This window comes from Arctopsyche grandis, chromosome 7, assembly GCF_051622035.1.
Source record: "Arctopsyche grandis isolate Sample6627 chromosome 7, ASM5162203v2, whole genome shotgun sequence".
Lineage (NCBI taxonomy): Eukaryota > Metazoa > Arthropoda > Insecta > Trichoptera > Hydropsychidae > Arctopsyche > Arctopsyche grandis.
Genome location: NC_135361.1, coordinates 27,830,067 through 27,855,244, shown reverse-complemented (window position 1 = coordinate 27,855,244; position 25,178 = coordinate 27,830,067). Strand labels below are relative to the sequence as shown.

At 32.0% G+C, this 25,178-nt stretch overlaps 1 protein-coding gene across 3 annotated transcripts; it reads left to right on the top strand.

Moving 5' to 3' along the window:
• Nucleotides 1–1,778: 1,778 nt before the first annotated feature.
• LOC143914521 (venom protease-like) lies at nucleotides 1,779–24,541 on the top strand. 3 transcript variants are annotated; one of them, XM_077434779.1, is made up of 9 exons: nucleotides 1,779–2,004; nucleotides 5,301–5,392; nucleotides 5,568–5,715; nucleotides 7,710–7,861; nucleotides 8,472–8,590; nucleotides 10,904–11,044; nucleotides 11,112–11,238; nucleotides 11,805–11,936; nucleotides 13,909–14,493. In XM_077434779.1, exons 1-9 carry the CDS (start codon nucleotides 1,920–1,922, stop codon nucleotides 14,083–14,085), a joined length of 1,173 nt encoding a protein of 390 aa, XP_077290905.1. In that variant the 5' UTR covers nucleotides 1,779–1,919; the 3' UTR covers nucleotides 14,086–14,493. The 3 variants fall into 3 exon arrangements, with proteins under 3 accessions (XP_077290905.1, XP_077290907.1, XP_077290906.1); XM_077434780.1 differs by lacking the exons at nucleotides 11,805–11,936; nucleotides 13,909–14,493 and adding exons at nucleotides 22,085–22,216; nucleotides 23,929–24,541 and having other exon boundaries at nucleotides 1,894–2,004; XM_077434781.1 differs by lacking the exons at nucleotides 5,301–5,392; nucleotides 5,568–5,715 and having other exon boundaries at nucleotides 1,851–2,004; nucleotides 13,909–14,505.
• The last annotated feature ends 637 nt before the right edge of the window (nucleotides 24,542–25,178 follow it).

Here is a 25,178-nt window from a genome sequence, read left to right as displayed (position 1 = left end):
ACAAGTAAAATACGACAAGACGAGTGGGTGGCCGAAAATCAAACATATAAGCCAGCAGTATAGCTCAGTGGTTGCATTTATGTTTGGCATCAAGAGATTATTGGGTTCGATTCCGGGCTAATCTTTAATATACTGCTGGTTAGACTTGGATGTTTGTCCAAGTCCAAGTCCAAGTCGATCGTTTCTTATCGGAGTTTGCCAATTATATCTGATTATTGTTGAAACGGTTCCTTGAAATCTTCTGTATTAATGTATGTATGTACAATTTGAAAAATATATGTACAAGTCTAAAAATTCATAGATGTCTCAATGGATTAATTAATTAATTGTTAATTTCGTGTTCTCCACCTTTTCGAAATACAGTGATTTATGTAATAAAAATGCTGCATTGTTTTTAATTAATTGTCCAGGACGTATTGGGGTCTTCCTGTCAAGCCTTCCTGTTATATATCTATGTAAAAATAAAATAAAATAAGGCTACTGACCACTGAACGTCAAGATCTTCAAAAATTTCGCAAACTTAGACGTGTTTATTACGATTACTTTTTACCATCGAACTATCAGAATCGAGTTAAATTTCTATCGGTAACCAAACCGCGCAAAATGGCAAAGTTTCAAACCGATCGGAAGAATATAGGAACTTTGTCTGAATCATTGAATCATTGAACTTTGCCTGAATCAAGCCATGTAAAAAAAACTGGACGTACAATGTATCGTAATAACAAAAATTTATTTGCAAACTTGACATAAAATATTTGTGCAATGTCATCAGTAATTATTTGACAAATTTAACGAGCGATAACGAGCCCATAATTATTAGTATGTACTACATAACGGTTGTAATTATTAAAATTTGATTAAAAAATTTCGGCGTGGTTATATCAAATGAACAATTAATATATATATATATATACAATACATATATATGTTATCTTCAAAATGTTGTATACACACATATGTAGGTCAAAATGAGTTTTTTGGAGTTATCACTTGTATGCTCTAAAGATGCGATAAATGTAAATTACCATTTATTTTATATAAATAGAAATGGTCAATTTTACTCTGCAATTAAAATGAATGAATAACAAAAATAATAAAATAAATAGTTGAACTTAAATTTTCAAAATATCCAATCCTTCAATTGGATATGGAATTACAAATACCCAGATAATTAAGCCAGCAGCGTGGCTCGGTGTTCGTGGCTCGATAAGCACCGAGAGGTGACCCGGTTCGATCTATTTAAATATTATTTTAAATTTATAGTCTTCAAATTTATATACGTACTAGCTGAACCCCGGCATGCGTTGCAATGCCATAATAACGCATGCAATTCCCGTTCCCGTTCCCGTTCTCATTTGTCGGAAAAACGCAGGTAGCGAACACATTTGAAATTATTGCGTTGCAATGACACCCATTCCCGTTTTTCCCGTTGCCGTTCCCGTTTTTCCCCGTTTTTTTTCACAGTAATCTTCCCGGACATGCACACAACAAATCCTGAAAGTTTCATCGCAATCGGTTCAGTGGTTTAGCAGCCTATTCGAGACACACACACACATACACACAGGCATTCATTTTTATATATATAAATATACAAATTCATTATCATTTTTAAAAATAAATTTTACTTCTTTTAAAAACTGTCGATATTTTTGTTAAATATAAATCGAAGATCTTAAAATCGTGACATTTTCTTATAATAGGTCTAACTCCCCGTTTCTTTAATTCTGATACGTGTCGCAAATACCTATAAATATACATATATATGTAAGTACAAATGTATATACGTACGTACAAACGTATATACGTACATACATATGTATGTGGTAAAAAAAAATTGTGTGTATTTGTAGGTACATATGTGCATACATGTCTTCATTCAAACGGTCAACCATTAGTGATCATAAGGCTATTTTCGAGACATGTCGTGGGCAATGAGAAGTTTTGCGATTGCAATTATCTTATTTTTATTTGTATTTGACCTGGCCAAATCTCAAACCGAAGAAGGTAAGCGAGAATTTAAATTTAGCATATACTTATGTACATATTTATCTTTGTCATCGAAATTTGTTGAAAAAGAAATGTTAGAGACTGTTTATAAGAGTTACATGATACAATTTTATAAGCGTTACGATTTTAACATATGTACCTCTTTTATGTTTCTCTTTCGATTACTATTAAGAAAAAATTTTGCCTCTTATCCAATCGTTTTCATACTTTGACATATTAATCATTTTGGTCATCAATGTAAAGGTATCATCCGCCATTACGATGGTGAAAAAATATCGTATTAGACACGTTTGAAAATTCTCCCACGAATATGTGCCTGACGTTAATCGCCCAAAATGTTCAGTCGCATTGTTCGCCTACTGCGATCGCTTCGGCGTTTGCTTGGTGAATATCCCTTTTCGCCGTCATCTAGCTTTGTCAGATTTTAATTGCTTAAACGCCTATAATTATTTCTTTTTCACTCTATATTTTATAAAAATTTAAATTTTTTCCTGCCCAAGCAACGCATACAATTGAATTGAATTTGAAATGAAATATTTTTATACTGTATACATTTTTTTTCCATTTAAATGATTGATGGTTGAAAAGTTAGCCATTTTAGACGTTAAATTCTAATTACATTCATATCGAAAATTTATTTTATTTATTTATTTTATTATTTATTTAACATGAATAAATTACTACCTTAATCCTTTCGATGCCGTACAACGCCGATCGGCGTGTTGCCGACATGTCCATCGGCTTGAAGAACGCCGATGTACGTTGTACATTGAGCATGTATGTACATCTAATATATAATTTCGAAAGAGACTTGAGTATGTGAGAATGTAATTTTGGTTGGTAACATCGAATACAAATCAAGTTTGTATGGCGACGATATCGACTCCGCTTTCGATTTCGATTCTGTTTCCGGATAACTTTTTCAGTTATTTTATCATTTCCGGATCCGGATGCCTTTTTCAACACCGGATCTCGATTAGTGTTTTAGTTCCTGATCCCGATTACTGTTTCAGTTCCGGATCTCCATAACAGTTTCAGTTCCAGATCCCGATTTGTTTCAGTTCCTGATCCCAATTACTGTTTCAGTTCCGGATCTCCATAACTGTTTCAGTTCCGGATCCCGATTTGTTTCAATTCCGGATCTCGATTACTGTTTCAGTTCCTGATACCGATTACTTTTTTAGTTCCGAATTTCCATAAATGTTTCAGTTCCGGATTCAGATGGCTTTTTGAATTCCGGATCACGATTACTATTTCAGTTGCGGATCCCGATTCCATTTTCAGTTCCGGTTCACTTATATACAGTGGCGGCTCGTGGATAAGATATCTGGGGGTGCTGCGGTTGATTAAAAAATGTTTATTTGGATTATATTTCACTATTAACATCAAAATGATCAAAATTAAACATTATATGTATTTTATTTCATTATAAAATTGATTCTTCTGTCTTTTTTCCTTGAAAAAAGGTCTATCACCTTTTCGTTAAATTTTTCACTGTTCATAATCATTTTTTTTCAATTGACAGCATAGACAATGCCGTCAATCTTTCCTGAACCATTGTGTTTTTTATATATGTATGTCTTTATTCTATTTATTGATGAAAAACACCGTTTTGGCTCAGAGGTAGTTAAAGTTGTAAGCAGAATTTGAATAAGTTTTGTTATTTCCACACGAACTTTGCATAAATTGATTAATTCTATGCATTTCTTTCCTTGAGTAAAACACTTCTAATTCAGTTTGAAGTTTTTCATAATCTAGCATTGGATATGATTCAACGGTTAGTAGTAGATCTTCCATTGGCATTTTCTTTCAGTACTTTTCAAAATTTTCTTTATTAAATAATTTCACGACTTTTAATTGATAATATCATCGCACATATTTTTGGCTTTTATAATATGTGCGATAATATATGCACATAATATATGCATCACATATTTTTGGCTTCTATTCGCATTTGTATAATGATATATAAGAATCTCGTATTTGTATAATGACATTAGTAAAACTTTTTAAATTTTCTTTAATTGAAAATGCATCGATATTACTAGATTTCATTTGGTTATAAATAATTTCTACATGCGGCATTAGCTTGTGAAAAATTGTATTCAGTAAATTGGTAGAATCTGTTAAGAATTTAAGTTCTTGTAAACATTGGCTCAGCTTCTCTTGATTTTTATACCATCTTAAATACTTAAAGTGACGTGTAGAACGAAGTGTAGAAACGTAGAAAGTGTAAGAGGTGTAGAAGGAAAGACAAAAGGTGCAGAAGAATTGACGAAAAGTTACGGGCGTGTCAAGCGCGCGCACACACACGAACGCAACAAGAAATGTGTATAGTAACTGTTGGGAGTGCAGTACGGACCAAGCTTCTGGCTGCCCCCGCGCCCCTCCTTCGCCCACTCGGCATATTCCATCGAAAACCGTACTGCACAAAATCATAAACGATGCCTCACTTTCTGATGTTAGTACCGCGATGTATGATCATTATTGGATGTATCGGCGTGCGGGCGAGCTTAATACACGCTTGAATAATATTGATATTTTCATATAATATACATAAATTTATGTATATAATAATATTAAATTTTTCTCAATTTCCTTGGGGGTGCTGCAGTACCGCAGTGCGTATGGACGAGCCGACACTGCTTATATATAAGAAAAACCATTCATTTCTGATTGGCTGTCATTAAATATTTTTTTTTCGATTCTTTAATTCGATAAATTTAATAAATACAAATGAACCTTTACTATAAGATTAACCATGTTTAATCGGTTTATATAATAAATACCGAGTGAAGCCGGGTAAAACCACTAGTATAAAATAAACAAGAATACTACTTGCTAAGCCTCTCCAGGTAGCATTGAACCTGTGTCGTGTAACCCGTGCAATTTCGTGTCTACGTTGATAGACTCGATTAATTTCTGAATTTATAACCATAGCAGAATTACCCGATGGAATTCTCTAACTGTTGAGTATTTATGGGTCTCTTGTTGCACATGGGAACGATCAAATTGAACGGATGAGGTGATTATTGGAAGAAGCATCACTTTTTTAATATAATATACATATGTATGTATCGATATTTCCCCCAAAACATATCACGCGATCGATTTTCATTAATTTCAAGAGCATTCATTACATTTTAACAACAACGACGAAGATGGAACTAGTTTTGTAAAATACATTCATTAATAGAATTATTTTTTATTGTTGCAAGATATATTAGAGAATCTAAACACACCTTTACAACCATTAGCTCAAAGGGTTAAAATATCAGATCACGTTCTTTCAGGTGACGATTGCATACTTAAAAATGGCTTACCGGGTGTTTGCACGGAATTGCGATTTTGTGAAAAGCTCCAAAAAAGTCGCATCAGTAGAGAGGTATGCAACTCCTTAAATATAATATGTGTAAAATAACAAGTAAACTCATCTAATATGAACACTATTGCTATTAATGGCAGCGATATGTTAAATGTCTGTCAGCTGATCGGTTGAATTTTTATATATGCACATACATACATATGTACATTTGCACTATATGTATAATACTTTTTAGTTTTGCAATGTTCCTGTAGTGTGTTGTCCCAGTGATGTGACGATTCCAAAAACCACACAAAGAATTTACATTCCTTCAAGTGCAAAAGAGTGTGAATATCCATCTGAAGCAATTTTAGTCAACAGAACTAAACAAGTGGCATGGAACAGTAAGTAAATAAGTAGACTAATATTATAATAGCCTCAATAATATGTAAGGTACTTTTGATCGAGATTATCGCGCTAGAAAGAAGTTCTTGTTCAAAAGCTTCTAAATTTAACCATAGATATAGAATACCTTAGATACGCCCTTACGCTCTAAGCCGATCACCCTGTTAGACCATGCACAAACAAAAAAAATTACAGATCATGCACACTCTCTCTCAGTAGCTAGTTAGCTTCTAAGTAGGAAGGTCGATTGACATTTTTCGAAAATGCCAACGTGTTCAGTGAAATTGTGTTACAATTACTCAAGAAAACATAAAAAGGCGGATGGCATCACATATCATAAGTAAGAATTAATATATAATGTCTTCAATTATAGTAGTATTTTAACATATAATGAAATATCGGCGTGATGTATGTAGTGTTGTAGGCAGTGATTGAACAGCGGTCGACAACCTCTGCCACAGATGTCTCTAAATGCACACGTATATCTTGTTGGCACTGAAGGAAATTCAGAAATCGACATTAAGTTTAAAACTATAAACAACGAACTAAATATTAAAGTGTCAGCTTTAAAATTGATCCTTGTGGAAGTTACTAATATTTAAATATTGTAATAGTTAATGATGGTTTTATTATAGTAACATACATTTTTAGTTTAATATAGTGTGTATAGCTAAATATTTTTTTTCATAATATTGCTTTATTAGTTTGGTTTACTGTCACGCGGAGTGTCCAATAAAATAAAGTTATAAATAAAATAATACTTCAGTGCATGTACATATGTACATAAACTGGTTGCTGACCACTGACGATCACTGCGCCGAGCTTTTTTTCACCACTTCCCCGCTAGTTAAACCCCCCGCACCCCTCAGTTAATGGCGACAACATCTCCAACAAAATTTGTATGTAAAGGCATATCTATGTATATTTTATATCTATGGCTATCACTCCCTAATCGCCATAGATAAACTGGTCTCAATACCGGGGTTACGGTGCTGGCAGAAATTGATTTAAATATATAATTTTTACAAAAATAATATTTATAAAACATAAAACAACGTTATATTAGGTCATACGCTGGAAAATTTAGTTTTTTATACAGATTTTTGAGAATCAGTTGTGTTTCAACCATCGGTCTGAACACGTGTTCTCGACGTGTGCACTCTTCGTCGTCAACAACAGCATTATTTTGCTAAATATGTTTTTAAAAATATTATGAATGATTTTGTAGCATATATGTATGTATGTATTGTACAATACTGAAAAGAAATTCAATTAAAAATTGACGTCAAAAGTCGATGGAATAGCATATTTTTTATAAGTTAAAAACTGTATTTTAAAGTCATTGATTGATGTGGATTGACTCGTTTCATTTGAACAGAAAGAATTTGAATTGATTCATGATTTGGTGAAAACATTTTGTCGTCCTGATGCAACACTTCTTTCAGCTGACACGATTATAAATTTTATGATGAACAATTTAGGAAAAAGCGATTTAGCTATTCTACTGAAGGATTCACTTGCTCGTCGAACTCATGTTTCTTCTTTATTCCAATTTTTGCATAAGGGCGAACAGGACGACATGAATAAAAAACCATTGCTAAATTTTGAGCGCTTAAATAAATCAACAATAATAAAACTGGTCGTTAGCATGTCCAAATCATGGTAAAAGTCGGGTTTCTAGACGAGGCGGACCCGCTAGGCTCGGTCGACCCGCTCCTTCCTGTGATTGGCTGCGTTTTGCGAGTACTCAAGTATTGCCGTGTCGTGAATTAACCCGACTTTTACCTGATGAAATACTCCGACATGTACTGCCTGGATCACATATAATTTCGGACGGTTGGGCAGCGTATGGAAATATTCCGAATTCCGATCGGGATCCCGGGATCGGAAATTTCCAGCACCGCAATCCCGGTGTTGAAAAAACCTTCTGGAATTGGATGCCCTACTCCCGATCTACCGCGACAATCTCACATTGACACATCTGTTGTTTTAGAATGCATTGACTTGGCGGACTCTGTGTTTCCTTGCAAGCGCCTTGGTTTCGTTCCGGGTTCACCCAAAATTCGAATTGACACATGTCAACACACAGTCAAAACATTGGTATATGGCGGTACAGCTGCAGAGCGTAATGAATTTCCCCACATGGTAATTGACTATTTGTTTTAATATTTATATTATATTCAAACCAGCAGCGTGGTCTAGTGGTGAATGTTGAATTATTTCGTACTTGATGTTACGAGTTCGATTTCCGCTAAGTCTCGCTGTTGGCCAGACCTTGGTTTGTCGAGGTCGATCGTTTCATATCAGATTTTGCCAATTTTTCTGATTTTCTTTGAAAAGATTCCTGTAAAAATTGGCGTTTCCTTCCCAATTTTCTGTTGCGAACCTTTAGTTATTGTTATATCTTAGGTTTCGCCATATTGCTCACCATAGAAGTCTCTGTGGTTGTTTATCGAATATAAAATTCGTATTGTTACATGAAAGTTATTCATCGTTATTTATCGTATTAATACGATGTTTGTAATATCTGACCATAGATGTCAGATATTGCTTAGATTTACATGTATCTATGTAATAATTATGTGGACCAGGAAGGCCCTTTTTGGGTTTACCTGTTCAGCCTTCCTGGTATATTTGTATATATGTATGTAAAATATAGGACCTATGTATGTAGATGAATATAAAATAAACAAGCTAGATTCAATTCACACACATTTATATCTGTAATATTGATTAAACTAATAAATGCATTCAGGCAGCCCTTGGATATGAGAATGAAGAAATAGGAAGAATCGAATGGGACTGTGGTGGTACTCTTATCAGTGAGCGATGGGTCATGACAGCTGCACATTGTATGTACAACAGGCAATTCAGGTGAGATAACCAGTATATGTACATATATTTATACTGAAGTATTCCGGAAACTATTTATTTTATCGACTAGCTTATTACTTTTTACAATTCAGCCGTAGTAAAAAAAAAAATACTATTTCCGGTTTATGAATTCTGACCAAAACCTTGTCAGCTCTAAGTTAGTACATAAAGAATACAAATATAAATTTTAAGCTTGATACGTTCAGGGGTGTGGACAGAATAGTGGCCACAACATTTTTGACCTGTCTAAGAAGAAAAAATCTCACTTCCGGTTTATTAAATATAGTGATTTTTTTTTCTTTTCATCGAATTGGTACAAGAATTATATTTGATTTTTTTCGTGAAGATCACAGATGTTTAAAGGGTCGAAAAATATAGTGGAAGAAAAATCGAACAAGAGTAAACTGCCACTTCCGGTCGACGGATGCTTACCAAATTTTATAAATAACTTGGTTTTAAACTTAAATTGCCAGATATGCAATTTCAATTCAATAAACCAAAAGGTTTCTGAGAAAAACATAAAAAAATCTCGATCCTCTAGAGTAAAAGTACTACTTCCGTTTCAGTAAAGAATATAAGGTTATAAAATTTATAATTTTTATTACATATAAAATATATTCAGTCCGATTCAAAATTTAATTCAAAAACTAAAAAAAAGAGGGGAGGTACCATTTCCGGTCAATTTAAATATTTGAAAAATATTTACGTCTTGTCGGTAAGAATTTCAGTAACCAATACTAAGTTTCAGTTCGATAGGACTAACGGTGTTCAAAAAATCCCTAATATACACACACACATACATATTTTCTAGATCATGAAAACGTGATCAGAGTTCGAATCAGTCAAAATCTCGAGTTCCAATTTTCGCATGATCACAAAACTTCATCTATTGTTACTACGTACATAGATGAAGTAAAAATATATAAATATAAAATTAAGTAGTGTGGTGTACAAAAAATCGTATGGTAACAACTTCGATTTTTTAGAAACTTCCTACTTCTGGTCTATCAAATGTGTTTTTTATTTACATGATATTGATACAATGCTTACACTGTTATAAAGGAAAACACTTAAATAATTCGAAACTCTATACTAAGTCTAAGGTAAGGCTAAAGTAAATAAATATATGAAGAATACAGTGGTCCTCAAGATATTTTTTTATAAGTTAATCCTAAATGTAGTAGACTCTTTCATCTTATACCTATCATCTAGCCAGCAGTATTGCTTAATGCTAGCGTGTATGTTTAACACCAAGTGATCAGTGGGTTCGATTCGCCATACTGCTAGTTAGATTTGGGGTTATTTGTGATTCCAAATCGATCGATTCTTATCAGAGTTTGCCAATTTTATCTGATCATTGTTGAAACGGTTCCTCAAAATTGGCAAAAAATCATCTTTACTGTTGTCACAAATCTTCTGTATTTATTGTGTGTATAATTTGTAAAAATTATGCACGAAAATCTAAATTCATAGATGTCTCAATGGATTAATTCTGTAATTAATTGTTATTTCGTGTTCTTCAGCTTCTAGAAATACAGTGATTTATGTAATAATAAAATGCTGCATTGTTTGTAATTAATTGTCCAGGAAGGCGCATTGGGGTCTTCCTGTCAAGCCTTCCTGGTATATATCTATGTAAAAATAAAATAAAAAAAATCTAGTCACCTTAGGTTGGACCGATCCTGGTATAAAATATTTTCCAAATATCGATATTTTCCACCTCGGTGAGCGTAGATTATCGGATATCATTTTAATATATTTATCTGGTAAGCTGCGCTCATCATTACTTTCTTAATTTGAATGTGATGTATGAGTAGTATCTTGATCTATTCTCTTCCATTTGGGCCTCGCAGGGATGTTTTGTATTTGTAGCTTGTTCTTATTTATCGGAACAGGCTCCAGGTGCAAGACATTCCCTTATTTGTATTTTTTACTAACCTCTTTTACGTTTCACATGGTTTTCGTTTAAGAAGTCATTTTTTATTCTTATTTAAATTTTAATTACTATAAAGTTTTTTATGATTAGATTAAATGCTGTATTATTTTTTTTACTTTTCTTTTTTTTTAATTTTTTACTTTTGCTTTTTGTTGTATCTATTAATTTTTTATTTAATTTTTGTTTTCTCCCTCTCTTATCTTATCATATTTTATTATTTTATTGTGTAGGCCATTGTGGCGCATTAGGTTCTTCCTGTAATGCCATAATGGTCAAAAAAATAAAAATAAATAAATAAAATATTTTGTGTGCGCTAATTTATTATGTAACTAATTAAATGCTAAAGTGAACTCATTTTTTTTTTCATCATGCGTCAGCGTGAAATATGTAAGATTGGGTGCCTTGAATTTGAATAGTCAAGAAGGTTTTATCTACGAAATAGTAGATAAGAAGAAACATCCCGGGTACAGCTCACAAAGTAAGCGAAATGACATAGCTCTACTAAAGATCAACTCAACGTAAGTGTAACATATGATATCAAACCTTAAAACAGTGGAATAAATTTAACTGGATTTGTATTTTTAGAGTGACATATAGCAATGCCATTCTTCCTGCTTGTATTCATGTCGGCAATCAAGTGAATGCCTCCAGAGCTATGGCTATCGGCTGGGGAATGACAGAAAATGGAACCAAAAGCGATGTTTTAATCAAAGTATCTCAAATATACATACACATGCAATTGTGTGCATACAGTCGAGCTTATTAGGTGCGCATGGACACACAAGGCGCGCACCGATGAACACGGACACACAAGTCCACCACAACCACACATAGAGCTGCGTTACTTGTGTGTACGTGAGCGACTTATCTTGATAAAACTGCGTCCAAATTAGAACTTAAAGCGTGTACGAATATACAACACCAACGGACATCTATAATTTTTTTATAATAAAATCAATCACTAAAAAAATTAAAAACTATGCAGTAGTTCATTTGAAGAAGCATTAAGATTCAGTGAATTATTGTAGTATAAATTATACCGATTATAAAATTTCATTACTTGATATATATGTAGCTTCGTAATAACCAAGTTCGACTGTATATACATAATACATATTGCGAGCATTTATGTATATATGTATATATATATATATATATATATATATATATATATATATATATATATATATATATATATATATATATATATACATACATACATACATACATATGTACATATATAATGATTTTTATAATATATTGATGATTTACTTTCAGGTGGCTCTAGATTTATTCACAAACCGGGTATGTCGCAAAAAGTACCCAGGTACTTTTTTTAATCCTGGTGGTATCTCCGAGGACATACAATTATGTTATGGAAGTAAATTGGAAAGCAAAGATTCTTGTTATGTATGTATGTTTTATATCAGTCGTTCTAATGGTGCGTACGGACCAAACCAACGACGGCTTCTCGGCCAACTTTTTTAACCAGTAGGATACAAAACATCGAAATAAAAATTAAATTAAAATAACAAAATTAAGCTATAGAGAGCGAGATTGAGCTAAAATTAGATCATCGTTGATGTTTTGAATTACAACAATGTTTTGAATTACGACGATACGCATTTACAACCAGAGAGATATTATAATTTCTCTGCTTAGGAGCGAAAAATAATCTTGTTATTATTTCTTAAAAGTCGTGCTATGTATCCTGCCGTCGATGATCGACATCGAGTCGAAAAAAAAACCGCGCGTCGGTTTTTTTTCTTTTGTCGATAAATTTTACCTTTGAGATGATTTATTTCGACGAGAGAAACAATTGAAGAATAAAAAAATCCGTTTGATGTACCGACAACACACCGGGTTAGCGACGATCGTTTGATCACCCATACTAATACATGATATATTCTCAGTAACTGTGCTAAAGCACAGTTACTGAGAATAAAATAATAATAATAAACGGGGAAGTAAAAATAATAATTCTTTGATTTTTTTTCGATCTTAGTGCGTTTCTTCGTAAGTCAAAACATCTGAAGTCGAGGATTACCTGTATGTGATTGTTGATGATCTAATTTTAGGTCAATCTCGAAAATTTATTTAAATTGTGCATGTTCTGTTTTAACTTTAAATATTTTATTTTACTTTTAATATAATGATTATAATTTTATTTTGATATTTGAATTTAATTTTAATATAATAATAATAGTTTGAATTTGGATATTTAATTTCAATTTTTAAATTTAATTTTTATTTCGATATTTTGTACGCTACTGGTTTAAAAAGTTGGCCCAGAGGCCGTTCGTTGGTTTGGTTCGTACGCACCATAAAACAAATTTAGCGGCTCCTTTATTCATCAACTAATTATCATCATATTCTCATACACTCATTGATATTCATCATCCACTGCCGAATGAAGGCCACTTCAATACGCTTTTGGTATATGCTCTGAGCAACTTTAAATGTAATGTGTGCATTTACCAGGACTGTGGAGTCGCTTCAAGATTACTGATTCAGACTTTATCTTATCAATTGAAATTCGACTCAACTTATTCAACTTATCAATTGAAATACCGCGACTACGACTCCGACACTGATTCTTTCTACGACTCCAACTCTGACTCGGACTCCAACTTGAACGACATTAGAAAAATTTACGTTGCTTACCAACATATAAAATTTTTGATAGTAAAAATAATAATAAAAAATTAAAGGAAATATAAAAAAATCACATATTTCGTCATGTACTCCAATTTATTATTAGCAATGAAATAGGTATAAATAAAAAAATGGTACATTCATAGTGTACACATGTGTATACATTTCACACACAAACAAATTAATTTAATAAAAAAAAAATGAGAATTAAAAAGAATGTATGAGTCAATGGGTTTTGGCCACAACACATGCAATTCAACGATTTTATTTAAATTCATGATTTTTTTAATGATATTACCAAATTTCAATTTATTATTGGGTTTATTTCAATAAAATTGGAGGCTAGTTCACGCATACCGTAATACTATAAATTAAACAAAATAATAAAAAAGGAGTTGGACTTTGTGGATTTATTACGACTACTACTCCACAGCCCTGGTATTTACAGGTCCATACATGTATCCAATGGGTTCATCCATTGAGTTCCCGAAAATAGTTTATTAAAAATTTAAATTCTATCAATTTGTTGCTAAATATCTTTATAAATATTATATTCTCTGCGAGGCCATTTTCCAAATGTTAAATGTTTCAGCTCTGTGATCATATCTCATATGGCAATCGCTCTCACACGAGAATTTATCGTGTTATGTTTTATGTATTTAACATCCTTGGGAGAGGTGTCAATGCCGATAGACCTAAAATTAATTTATATTGTATAAATTTCCAGGGCGATTCAGGCGGTCCTATCCAAGTATATAATTATCGGGTACACTGCACTTACACCATCATAGGAATTACATCGAAGGGAAGATCATGTGGAATTGCAGGTACACCGGGTATATATACAAAAGTCTCTGCTTACGTGCCGTGGATTGAGAGTGTGGTCTGGCCAAGTCCGGAATAAAAGGTTATATTACATATTATAATATGTATTTATAATTGTTATGTTTACTATTATACAAACTATCTGCTGTCAAAACGAAAAATAATCTAAAATAGTTATATGTAATTTGGAAAAATTGATTTTATTTACATACGTATTTATTGTGATCGTTTTTTGTCTTTTGTCAAATATGCTCATTTTCAAAATGTTGCGCAGGATAAGGTTTTATTAGTTTCACTTTGTAAATTGTTATTGTTATTGTAAAGGTTATATATTTGTGTTCCTTATTTTAATATTTAAAAATATGTACGTTTAATAACATTTCTGTATGTATGTAAAAATAAATGGCCAATTTTATTGTATATGCTCAATAAATAAAATACAAGTTTACAAAAATGAATAACAGAAATTATAAAATAATTGAATTTAAATTTTATTTTTAATCATTACTTTGTATTCAACCTTCCAAAATATCCAATCCTTTTATCGAATTAGGAATTAAATATACCGAGATAATATCAAGAGCAACTCTAGAAAATGGAATTAGTTTTTTTTTTTATTAAATATATCCATAAATAACATTAATTTTCATTCAACATGTTCATGTTGCCAGCAGCGTAGTTGCGTTAATTCTAGCCATCGGGAGGTACTCGGGTTCATGCCCTGGGTTGACCTCGATTGAAAAGGCTTTTGTTGTCAAGTGACATTCTGTCCACAGACAGATCTAAATAATTTTAGCATCAGTCGTATTTTGCTGCGTACGGACCAAACCAACGACGAATTTGGTCCAACGATTTAACCAGCAGGATTAAACCAGTAGCGTACAAAATATCGAAATAAAAATTTAATTTAAAAATTGAAATTAAATATCAAAATTAAAAATATTATTATTATATTAAAATTAAATTCAAATATCAAAATAAAATTATAATCAATATATTAAAATTAAAATAAAATATTGAAAGTTAAAACAGAACATGCCCAATTTAAATAAATTTTCGAGATTGACCTAAAATTAGATCATCAACAATCACATACAGATAATCCTCGACTTTTGTTTGTCGAAGATGTTTTGACTTACGTAGATACGCCTAAGATCGAAAAAAAAATCAAAGAATTATTATTTTTACTTCCCCGTAATGCGCAGCTACTGAGCATATATCATGTGTAAGTATGGGTGACCGAGTTGATGGCTTCAATCCGAGACGTTGTCGGTTTTATCAAAGGAAATTTTTTTGTCTTCAATTGTTTCTCTCGTCGAAATAAATCAATTAATTAAATCATTTCAGAGGTAAATTTTATCGGATAATGTCTTCAATTGTTTCTCTCGTCGAAATAAATCAAATAATTAAATCCATCTCAGAGGTAAAATTTATCGGATAATGTGTGATTATTAATTTTATTTCGACGAAAGAAAAAAAAACCCTTTGACAAATCACCGACATTTTTTTTGTTAAATATTTCATCGACGGCGAAACACATTGGTGTATCGTGACGACTTATAAGAAACAATAACAAGGTTTTTTTCGCTCGTAATTATAATATTTCTCTGGTTGTAATGCATAATATAAGCATTTTCTATCAAAATGTACGAGGCCTTAAATCTAAACTGGATGAATTAGGTTCTAACTCGGCTATTCAATGTGCTGACATCCTGGTACTAACGGAAACCTGGCTTGACGACTCTGTGCATGATTCTTTTTAATTTACATTAATGACATCTCAAAAATAATTAAGTATTCAGACTATCTTTTATTCGCCGATGACCTTAAGCTTTTTAAGACAGTTAAGTCTCATAGTGACGCAGCCCTTCTCCAATTGGACTTAGATGCGCTGTCAAGTTGGTCTGTCGATAATAAATTATTTTTTAGCATTCAAAAATGCTGTGTTCTCAATGTGACAAGATCTTCAAATCGCTTGATTTATCCATATCGCCTAAGTGGTGTTGAATTAAAGTTTGTAGATGAATATTGTGATTTGGGGGTCTTGTTCTCGAATAATTTTCAATTTAAACGACACATAGACAATATTTGTTTGCGTGCAACAAAAATGCTGGGATTCTTACTAAGAGTTAGCAAACCTTTCCAGAGTACGTTGGTGCTTAAAATTCTTTATGAATCTTTAGTACGTAGTTTTCTAGAATTTTCTTCTATTATATGGAATCCTACCCATATAACTCATTCATTGAAGATTGAGAGAATCCAAAAACGGTTTCTCAGATATCTTTATTTGAAACAGTGTGGTTATTATCCTTGGCTATATCCTAGTGCATTCCTATTAGGGGCGTTAGGCTTCAACTCATTGGAGTCTCGTCGGAATATGTTACTGGGAAGACACTTTTTTAAGCTGTTGAATGGGATAATACACAATCGTCAGGTTCTAAAGAAATTTAGGTTTAATGCACCTTGTAAATTCAGGGACTTGAGAAATCGTGATTTGTTTGTTCCTCCTGTGGCTCGCACAAATATGTTGTCAACGGCTCCTATATCTAGAGCGATATATCTGCTTAACAGGATTTCTGGTGAAATTGACCTCTTCAATATAAAATATACTAATCTGGTTGAGTGGTTGTTGAGGAATGCCAGTGGTTGATTTTGCCTATTATAAATATTAATGATTGTTATTACTTTATCTATGTTTTTTCTTTTTTTTATGATTTTATGATTTTAATGATGTTGTGTTAATATTGTTATTATTATAAGTTATTATTACTGTTATCATGTTATTATTACTGAATGACCGGCCACAGCGACGCGTTGGAGATCTCTGTAATGTCACTGCGGCTAATATGTTAAATAAATAAATAAAAAATAAAAAAAATATCGTCGTAATTCAAAACATTGTTGTAATTCAAAACATCAACGATGATCTAATTTTAGCTCAATCTCGCTCGTTAGCTTAATTTTGATATTTAATTTAAATTTTTTTTATTTCATTTTTATTTCGATATTTTGTACGCTACTGGTTTTAAAAGTTGGCCCAAAATCTTCGTTGGTTAAATATTTCCGAAGGGGGAAACACAGTAGTGTATCGTGACGACTTATAAGAAACAATAACAAGGTTTTTTTCGCTCGTAATTATAATATTTCTCTGGTTGTAATGCGTTTTGTCGTAATTCAAAACATTGTTGTAATTCAAAACATCAACGATGATCTAATTTTAGCTCAATCTCGCTCGTTAGCTTAATTTTGATATTTAATTTCAATTTTTTTATTTCATTTTTATTTCGATATTTTGTACGCTACTGGTTTTAAAAGTTGGCCCAAAATCGTCGTTGGTTTGGTGCGTACGGACCATTAGACGCTTGGTGCTCGACGTATGTCCGATAAAAACTTATCTGTTTGTTTATATTACTCGCAAGATGGGCAAGCCCACCCATACGCAACAATAGTAAAAAAAAAAAGATATTAAAAATATATTTTGTTTTAAATTTTGAGTTCTTGAATTGAAATTTTTTATATCAGGCACAATATTGGTCAGTTGAATTCTTATATCTGTAAATGCGTCAAGTCTATTTCTGTATTTTGTTTTCGTTGCAACATAATTAGAGAATCCCACTTCGAATAAATACGTCGTGGAAAACGGAAGTAAACAAATGACAGCTTGTTTTGACACATTGGGATACTCTTCAGTCAGACTAGACCAAAATTCATTTGATTACTTCCGTAAAAGCTGATCTTTATATTTTTGTTTCAAATCGGAGTCATTAATTAAATCAATTAAACTCTCATAATCACTTGCGCTTAAGAGGGCTGGACAGCAGCACCTTGTCCATACAAACGTACTATACTTCTCCCTTCCTCAATTATGGCACTAGAGAAATTATTTTTTAATATTCTATGGATATCCACCATTGGGGTGCATCTATCGTTTTATTTTTTTGATTAATTATTTTTTATAGGAGCTAGGAGCCGCCAAATATCTATAAAATCGCCTCTTTTTTACACCCACAAAACGGGTCCAGCGTGCTTATTTAACGGTCGATTTAAAAAAAAAATACGCCGATAGATGCACAGAAAGTATCTTTCTCATACCGATGAGGAATTTTTTTTTAAAATTGGTCCAGTTTTGGAGGTGAAAATAGTAGAATACGAAACCTCGATTTTGTCAATTTAAAATACGTTTTATCTGGTCGAAGCGCAACTTTCGCATTCACTCAATATATATATTGATATATATTGTCGCATTTACTCAATATATACATACACTCAATATATATATCGAAGAAAGGAACGGTAACAAAATTAAGGTTTCGGGTGTACAGCCCTCTTAAGCCTACTGGTTTAACTGCCACGGAAAATGGATTCCGAACCCAAGAATCGTCCTTACTAGTTTTCGGAAAATATTCCGAAAGAGTTGTTTTCAAGTTATGTAGGTGTTCTAAAAATACTTGTGAAACTTCTTTATCAACTTTAAAATTAAATTTATTAAAAAATTCATGTAAGACAGGAAAACAAATCAAAATTATTAGATTAAACTGATGAAATCCAAAATTGTGTTTTTTTTTATCAAAATATGCAATTTTATCTCTCGTATTAAAAATTGTAATACTTTTTCCTTGTAATGATTAGTTTACATAATTGCACTTTGTGAAAATATCCGCCAGATGTGCAAGATATATGAACCAGGATGGATTTTTTTTTAAAGTTGATGAAACGTTGTTCCAAACTATTTTGTGCCCTCAAGAATACTAATAATTCACTTCCAAGTTCATAAAGTATTAAAAGTACTTTTCCTGTAGATAGCCATCTCACTTCAGTATGTAATAAAAGTGCTTTATGTCCACTACCGGCCCAATGATGATATATATTAACCAGCAGCGTGGTCTAGTGGTGAATGTTGAATTATTTCGTACTTGATGTTACGAGTTCGATTCCCGAGTTCGAGTCTCGCTGTTGGCCAGACCTTGGTTTGTCGAGATCGATCGTTTCTTATCAGAATTTGCCAATTTTTCTGATTTTCATTGAAACGATTCCTATATAATTGGCGTTTCCTTCCCAATTTTCTGTTTTTTCTGTTTCGCCATATTGCACACCATATATGTATGTCTCTGTGGTTGTTTATCGAATATAAAATTCGTATTGTTACATGAAAGTTATTCATAGATATTTATCGTATTAATACGATGTTTGTAATATCTGACCATAGATGTCAGATATTGTTTAGATTTACATGTATCTATGTAATAAGTATGTGGACCAGGAAGGCGCATTTGGGGTTTACCTGTTAAGCCTTCCTGGCATATTTGTATATATGTATGTATACGCGGCCCAAACCTCTTAGTAATATATTTAATTACATTAGTTTAAGCCGGGATCATAATTTTGATTGAATTTTTAATCATGAAATCCCACACATTTGTACATTTGTTGTTGAAATATTTTTTAAATTGCCTTTTTATTTTATTTATATTTTAGTAAATCATTTTTTTACTACAGTTATTTTAAATACATTTATTTTTTCACTGCAGGTTTTTTTTTACTTGAGTTTTTTTTAAAAGTTATATGTAATACATATGTTTTTTATTTTAATTTACTCCAAATTTTTGTGCAATATCTATTTAGGCTCCGCGGAACACTTATTTTGGCTCCGTGAAACACCAGTGTTTTTGTATAATTATATGTATATAGAGTTAAATATAAATCAAAGATCTTATAATCGTGACCTCTGGGTTAAAAGTTCTCCCCCCCAGTTACCTCCATTCTGATACGCGTCGCAAATATACATACGTATGTATGTAAATATATACGCACATACTTATGTATATGGTAAAAACATATTCTTTCTATGTGTACGTAGATATTTACATGCCTTGATACAATAATAATTACATTTGTTCGAGACATGTCGTGGACAGTGAGAAGTTTTGAACTGGCTATATCTCAAACCGAAGAAAGTAAGTGCGAATTTAAATTTTGTACAGAAGTAAGTTTTATGTCCTTCGTCTATATTTGTTGAAAAAAAAATATTTTAGAGACTGTGATATTTAAAAGTTTAACTATTTTAGGCGCTGACTTCTAATTGCATTCATATAAAAAAGGCATAAATAAATTCCTTAAATAACAGATCACGTTCATTCAGGTGATGATAGCACACTTAAAAATGGCTTACCGGGTGTTTGCGAGGAATTGCGCTTTTGTGAAAAGCTCCAAAAACGTCGCAACAGTAGAGAGGTATGCAACTTCTTAAATATAATATATGTAAAATAACAAATAAACTCATCCAATATGACCATTAATGCTTTTGATGGTAGAGAAATGTAAAATGTCGTTCAGCTGATCGGTTGATTCTGTATATACCTACATTTGCACTAAATGTATAATACTTTTTAGTTTTGCGAAGTTCCTATAGTGTGTTGTCCCAGTGATTATATGCATAATAATTTTCAGCTTTGCAATGGATGGAAAGTATGTTGTCCCAGTGATGTGACGATTCCAACATCCACAGTAAGAGTTTTAAGTAGGTGTAGAAGAGTGTGAGTACCCACCTGATGCGATTACAGTCAACAGAACTAATCAAGTGGCATGGAACAGTAAGTACATAAGTAAACTAATACTATAACAGCTAACTTTTGATCGAGATTATCGCGGTAGAAAGCAGTTCTTATTCAATACCAATCCAAGTCTAATCCAATCTACGTACTAATGTAGGTGGGGACGCGACAATTGGTGCAAGTCCAAAAGGTTCAACGACAAAATGTACCCGAAAATTTGTGCACTGACAAAATGTACCCGCGACAAAATGTTCACGCGACAAAATGTCCACGGAATTAATTTTCAAGCGACAAAATGTTCAAAAATCCAAAATTTTCCTATTTTAATGGAAAAAGGAACTTTTTATGGTATTATATAAATTTTATATATCTATCGATGTATATGGTAATTTTTATCGTATAGATCGCGGATGTTACTAAATTAGTATAAATTACAGGTGTTCTCAACCACACCAACATATTCTTATTTAAATTGAACAATTACATTTTAAGCGAATGTCATTGTGACTCATTGAATATCATTTTAAGATGTCATTGAATTAGTTTAAATGTTAGGGGTTCTTAGCCGTATCCAATATTTACTTATTTAAATTGAAAAAAAAAATAAGTAAATATTGGATACGGTTGAGAACACCTGTCATTTATACTAATTTAATAACGCCCGCGATGTATACGATAAAAAGTAAATTATTCATTTAAAATAAAGAAAATTTTGGAGATGTTTGAGAAGCTCTGACATGTAAACTAATTCAATCCTACTTCCGGTATTAGACACAAAACTTCATCTATTGTTACTACGTACATACATAGATAAAGTAAAAATATATAAATATCAAATTGAGTAGTGTGATGTACAATAAATCATATGGTAACAACATACGATTTTTTAACTACATACTTCCTACTTCCGTTTAATCAAATGTGTTTTTTCTTTACATTATATTGATACAATGATTACACTGTAATAAAGGAAAACATAAAATACTTCGAAACTCGAGAGCAGTGGTTCTCAGGCGAAATTTTACCGTGGCCGCACAGGTGATAATCGTGGTCCCATGGAAATGTCTGGTGGCCGCACCAAATTTAATCAAATAAATTAAAGTTACAAAAAAAGTGGATCTATTTATTCATAAAATAAAAGAAATTTTTACATTTTGGTATCTATTTATTTAATAATAATGCAAATGGAAATTGCTCAGTACTCCTTTCTTTCTCGTGAATGTGGGATTTTTTTAGATATATAGAAAAAATATGGCGTTCATGGTACCGTACATGGGATATTCTTTTCAAAACGATATATGTATAGTGTTTATCCTTGCTTGACAGTGATCGATAACGGTGTATCCCATATATGAAAAAATGTCGAAGAACTTGTCGATACAAAGGGTCGTTTTGGTGTATATCACTATATATTGTGTATGTATATTATGGATGTATATTATATTATTATTATATTATTTATATTATGTAAACTTTAAATAAATAAATAAATTATGATTTTAACAATATAGTGATGATTACTTTTAGGTGGTTGTAAATTTAGTCACAAACCAGAAATGTCGCAAGAAGCACCCAAGTTCTTTGCGCAATCCTAATGGTATCACCGAGGACATTCACTTATGTTATGGAAGTGAATTGGAAAGTAAAGATTCTTGTTATGTATGTATGTTTTATATTAGTCATTTTTTAAACAAATTTAGCGGCCCCTGTTTTCATCAACTAATCATCATCATATTCTCACACACTCATTAATATTCATCATCCACTGCTGGATGAAGGCCTCCCCAATACGATTTTGGTCTGTGCTCTGAGCAACTTTAAATGTAATGTGTGCATTTACCAGGACTGTGGAGTCGCATCAAGATTAGGTACTGACTCAGATTTTATCTTATGAATTGAAATTCGATTCAGACCCCGACTACGACTCCGACACCGATTCTGACTACGACTCCAACTCCGACTCTGACTTCGATTTTAGAAATATTTACGTTGCTTGCCGACGTTCAAATTTGTTGGTAATAAAAATAATAGCGAATTTCAATTTTCAATTTTTATAATTCCATTAATATAAAAAATTAATGGAATTATAAAATATATCGACATGTCATCCAATTTATTAAATTCTTAGCAATGAAATAGGTGTAAATGAAAAATTGGTATATTCATAGTGTACACGTGTGTATATATTTTATACACAAACAAATTAATTTAATAAAAAATATGAGAATTGAAATGAGACGAGGAAATAATGCGTTTTGGCCACAACACATCAAAATACGTGTAATTCAACGATTTTATTTATAATTTTGTTTAATTTCATGATTTTTATAGACATTACTAAATTTAAATTTCATATTGGATTTACTAAAATAAAATTGGAGACTAGTTAAAGCATACCATAATACTATTAATTAAAGAAAATACGGAGTCGGAGTCGGAGTTGGTGGATTTTTTATGACTCCTACTCCACAGACCTGGTATTTACAGGCTCATACATGTATCCAATAGTGTCATCCAGGGAGTTCCCGAAAATAGTTTATTAAAAGTTTAAATTCTACCAATTTGTTGCTAAATATCTTTACAAATATTTTATATTCTCTGAGAGGCCATTTTCCAAATGTCAAATGTTACAGCTCTGTGATTAAATCTCATGTGGCGATCGCTCTCACACGAGGATTTATCGTGTTATGTTTTATTTATTTAACACTAGCTGAACCATAATAACGCATGCAATTCCCGTTCCCGTTCTCGTTCCCGTTCCCATTTGTCGGAAAAACGCCGGTAGCGAACACATTTGAAATTATTGCGTTGCAATGACACTCATTCCCGTTTTTTCCCGATTTTTTTTTCACAGTAATCTTCCCGGACATGCATACAACAAATCCTGAAAGTTCCATCGTTATCGGTTCAGTGGTTTAGCAGCCTATTCGAGACACACACACACACACACACACATTCATTTTTATATATATAGACTAGTTGTTTTACCCGGCTTCGCTCAGTATTTTTAATATAAACAGCTTAAACATTGCGAATCTAAATGTTCATTTATTCATTTGTTTTTTTTGTTTGCAATAGTAATTTTCCAATAGTAAGTTCCCAATTGTAGTTTTTAGAAGTTCAAGATATTACTAAAATTTTTAAAGAATCATTATCCGGAACAAATAGAACTAAATGTGCTGTAGATTGAAAATAAAAAAATAAGTTCGTACAAAAAGTATTCGAATATTCGGATTTGGGATACCAGTTCCCAACCAAAGATGCAAACTTACATACATAGTCTCTTTCGAAATTATATATTAGATATGTACATAGGGGAGGCGGTAAAGCAGATAGACCCAAAAATTAATTTATAATGTATAAATTTCCAGGGCGATTCAGGCGGTCCTATCCAAGTATATAATTATGGGGTACACTGCACTTACACCGTCATTGGAATTACATCGAAGGGAAAAGGATGTGGACGTGCTGGTACACCGGGTATTTACACAAAAGTCTCTGCTTACGTGCCATGGCTTGAGAGTGTGGTCTGGCCGAATCCGGAATAAAAGGCGATATTGCATATTATGTATTAACAAATGCTATGATTACTATTATACTATCTGCTGTCAATACTAAAAATAGTCTAATATAGTTATAATTTCGCAAAATTGATTTATTTGTGCCGTTTTTATGTATTTATTCTGCGCGCGCACATTAATACGGGAGGAAAAGCCTGTTCCTCTTGTTCCTGTTGTATCCTGTTCGAGCAAATTAAGTGAGGATGTACGTGAGTATGAACCGTTTACCATGCACCCTTTTTTTTTGATCTTTCGACTTAAGATCTTTCGATTTTCGATCTTTGCCTTCCGATATTTGGTTTTTGGTGCATTTCTAATTCGATCCCGTGGGGTAGACCCAAAAATAACATTTCCAATAACGCGAAAACATATATTGTATTCTTGAATCCAATAATGTTGAATAAACGATACTTTACTGTTTTATATACATTTTTTTATTTATCAAAATTTTTTGACAATTCTTGAGAAATTTAAGAAGTTAAATTGATAATTCTTATTTCTCGAGAAATGAAAATCATCGAGAAATCAGAATCACTAAGTGTTATACATATGTACTTGGTGCTTTTGAACTACGTAAATATAGTCTAACTAATTGTTTTACCCGGCTTCGCTCAGTATTTGTAAAATAAACAGCTGAAACACGACGAATCTACTAGTAAATATTCATTTGTTTTTTTTATTAAATTTATTTGAATCGAAAAAAATATAACATTCAACCAATTTAAATGTCGTCACCAACAATATTTACAAACTTACAAAGTCTCTTTCGAAATTATAGATTTCGCTGACCATATGTCCTTTATTTAAGGGGATAGTCGTTTATTTTTTTGTTTTGTTCTTTAGATTTATTTATTTTCTAAAACTGCCCGTTCGTCCTTTATTTTGTAAAAATATTAACACCGACATATTTAAAGATGCAATTCATAAATTCATCAAACCTGTATTTAAAAAATTCTGACAAATGTTTCGTGAAAATGGTATTTTACCTATTTTAATGGGTTCTATTACGAAGAAAGAAGAAATTCTTCTGTGGACGAAGATCAAGGAAAGCTATTTGTTTA

What these genes read in the sequence shown, in the direction of transcription:
- LOC143914521 (XM_077434780.1), top strand. Translation starts at nt 1,920, where the DNA reads ATGTCGTGGGCAATGAGAAGTTTTGCGATTGCAATTATCTTATTTTTA. An exon ending in CTACTAAAGATCAACTCAAC is followed by an intron (nt 11,045 to 11,111) that starts GTAAGTGTAACA and finishes TTGTATTTTTAG; the next exon opens with AGTGACATATAGCAATGCCA. An exon ending in AAAGTAAAGATTCTTGTTAT is followed by an intron (nt 22,217 to 23,928) that starts GTATGTATGTTT and finishes ATAAATTTCCAG; the next exon opens with GGCGATTCAGGCGGTCCTAT.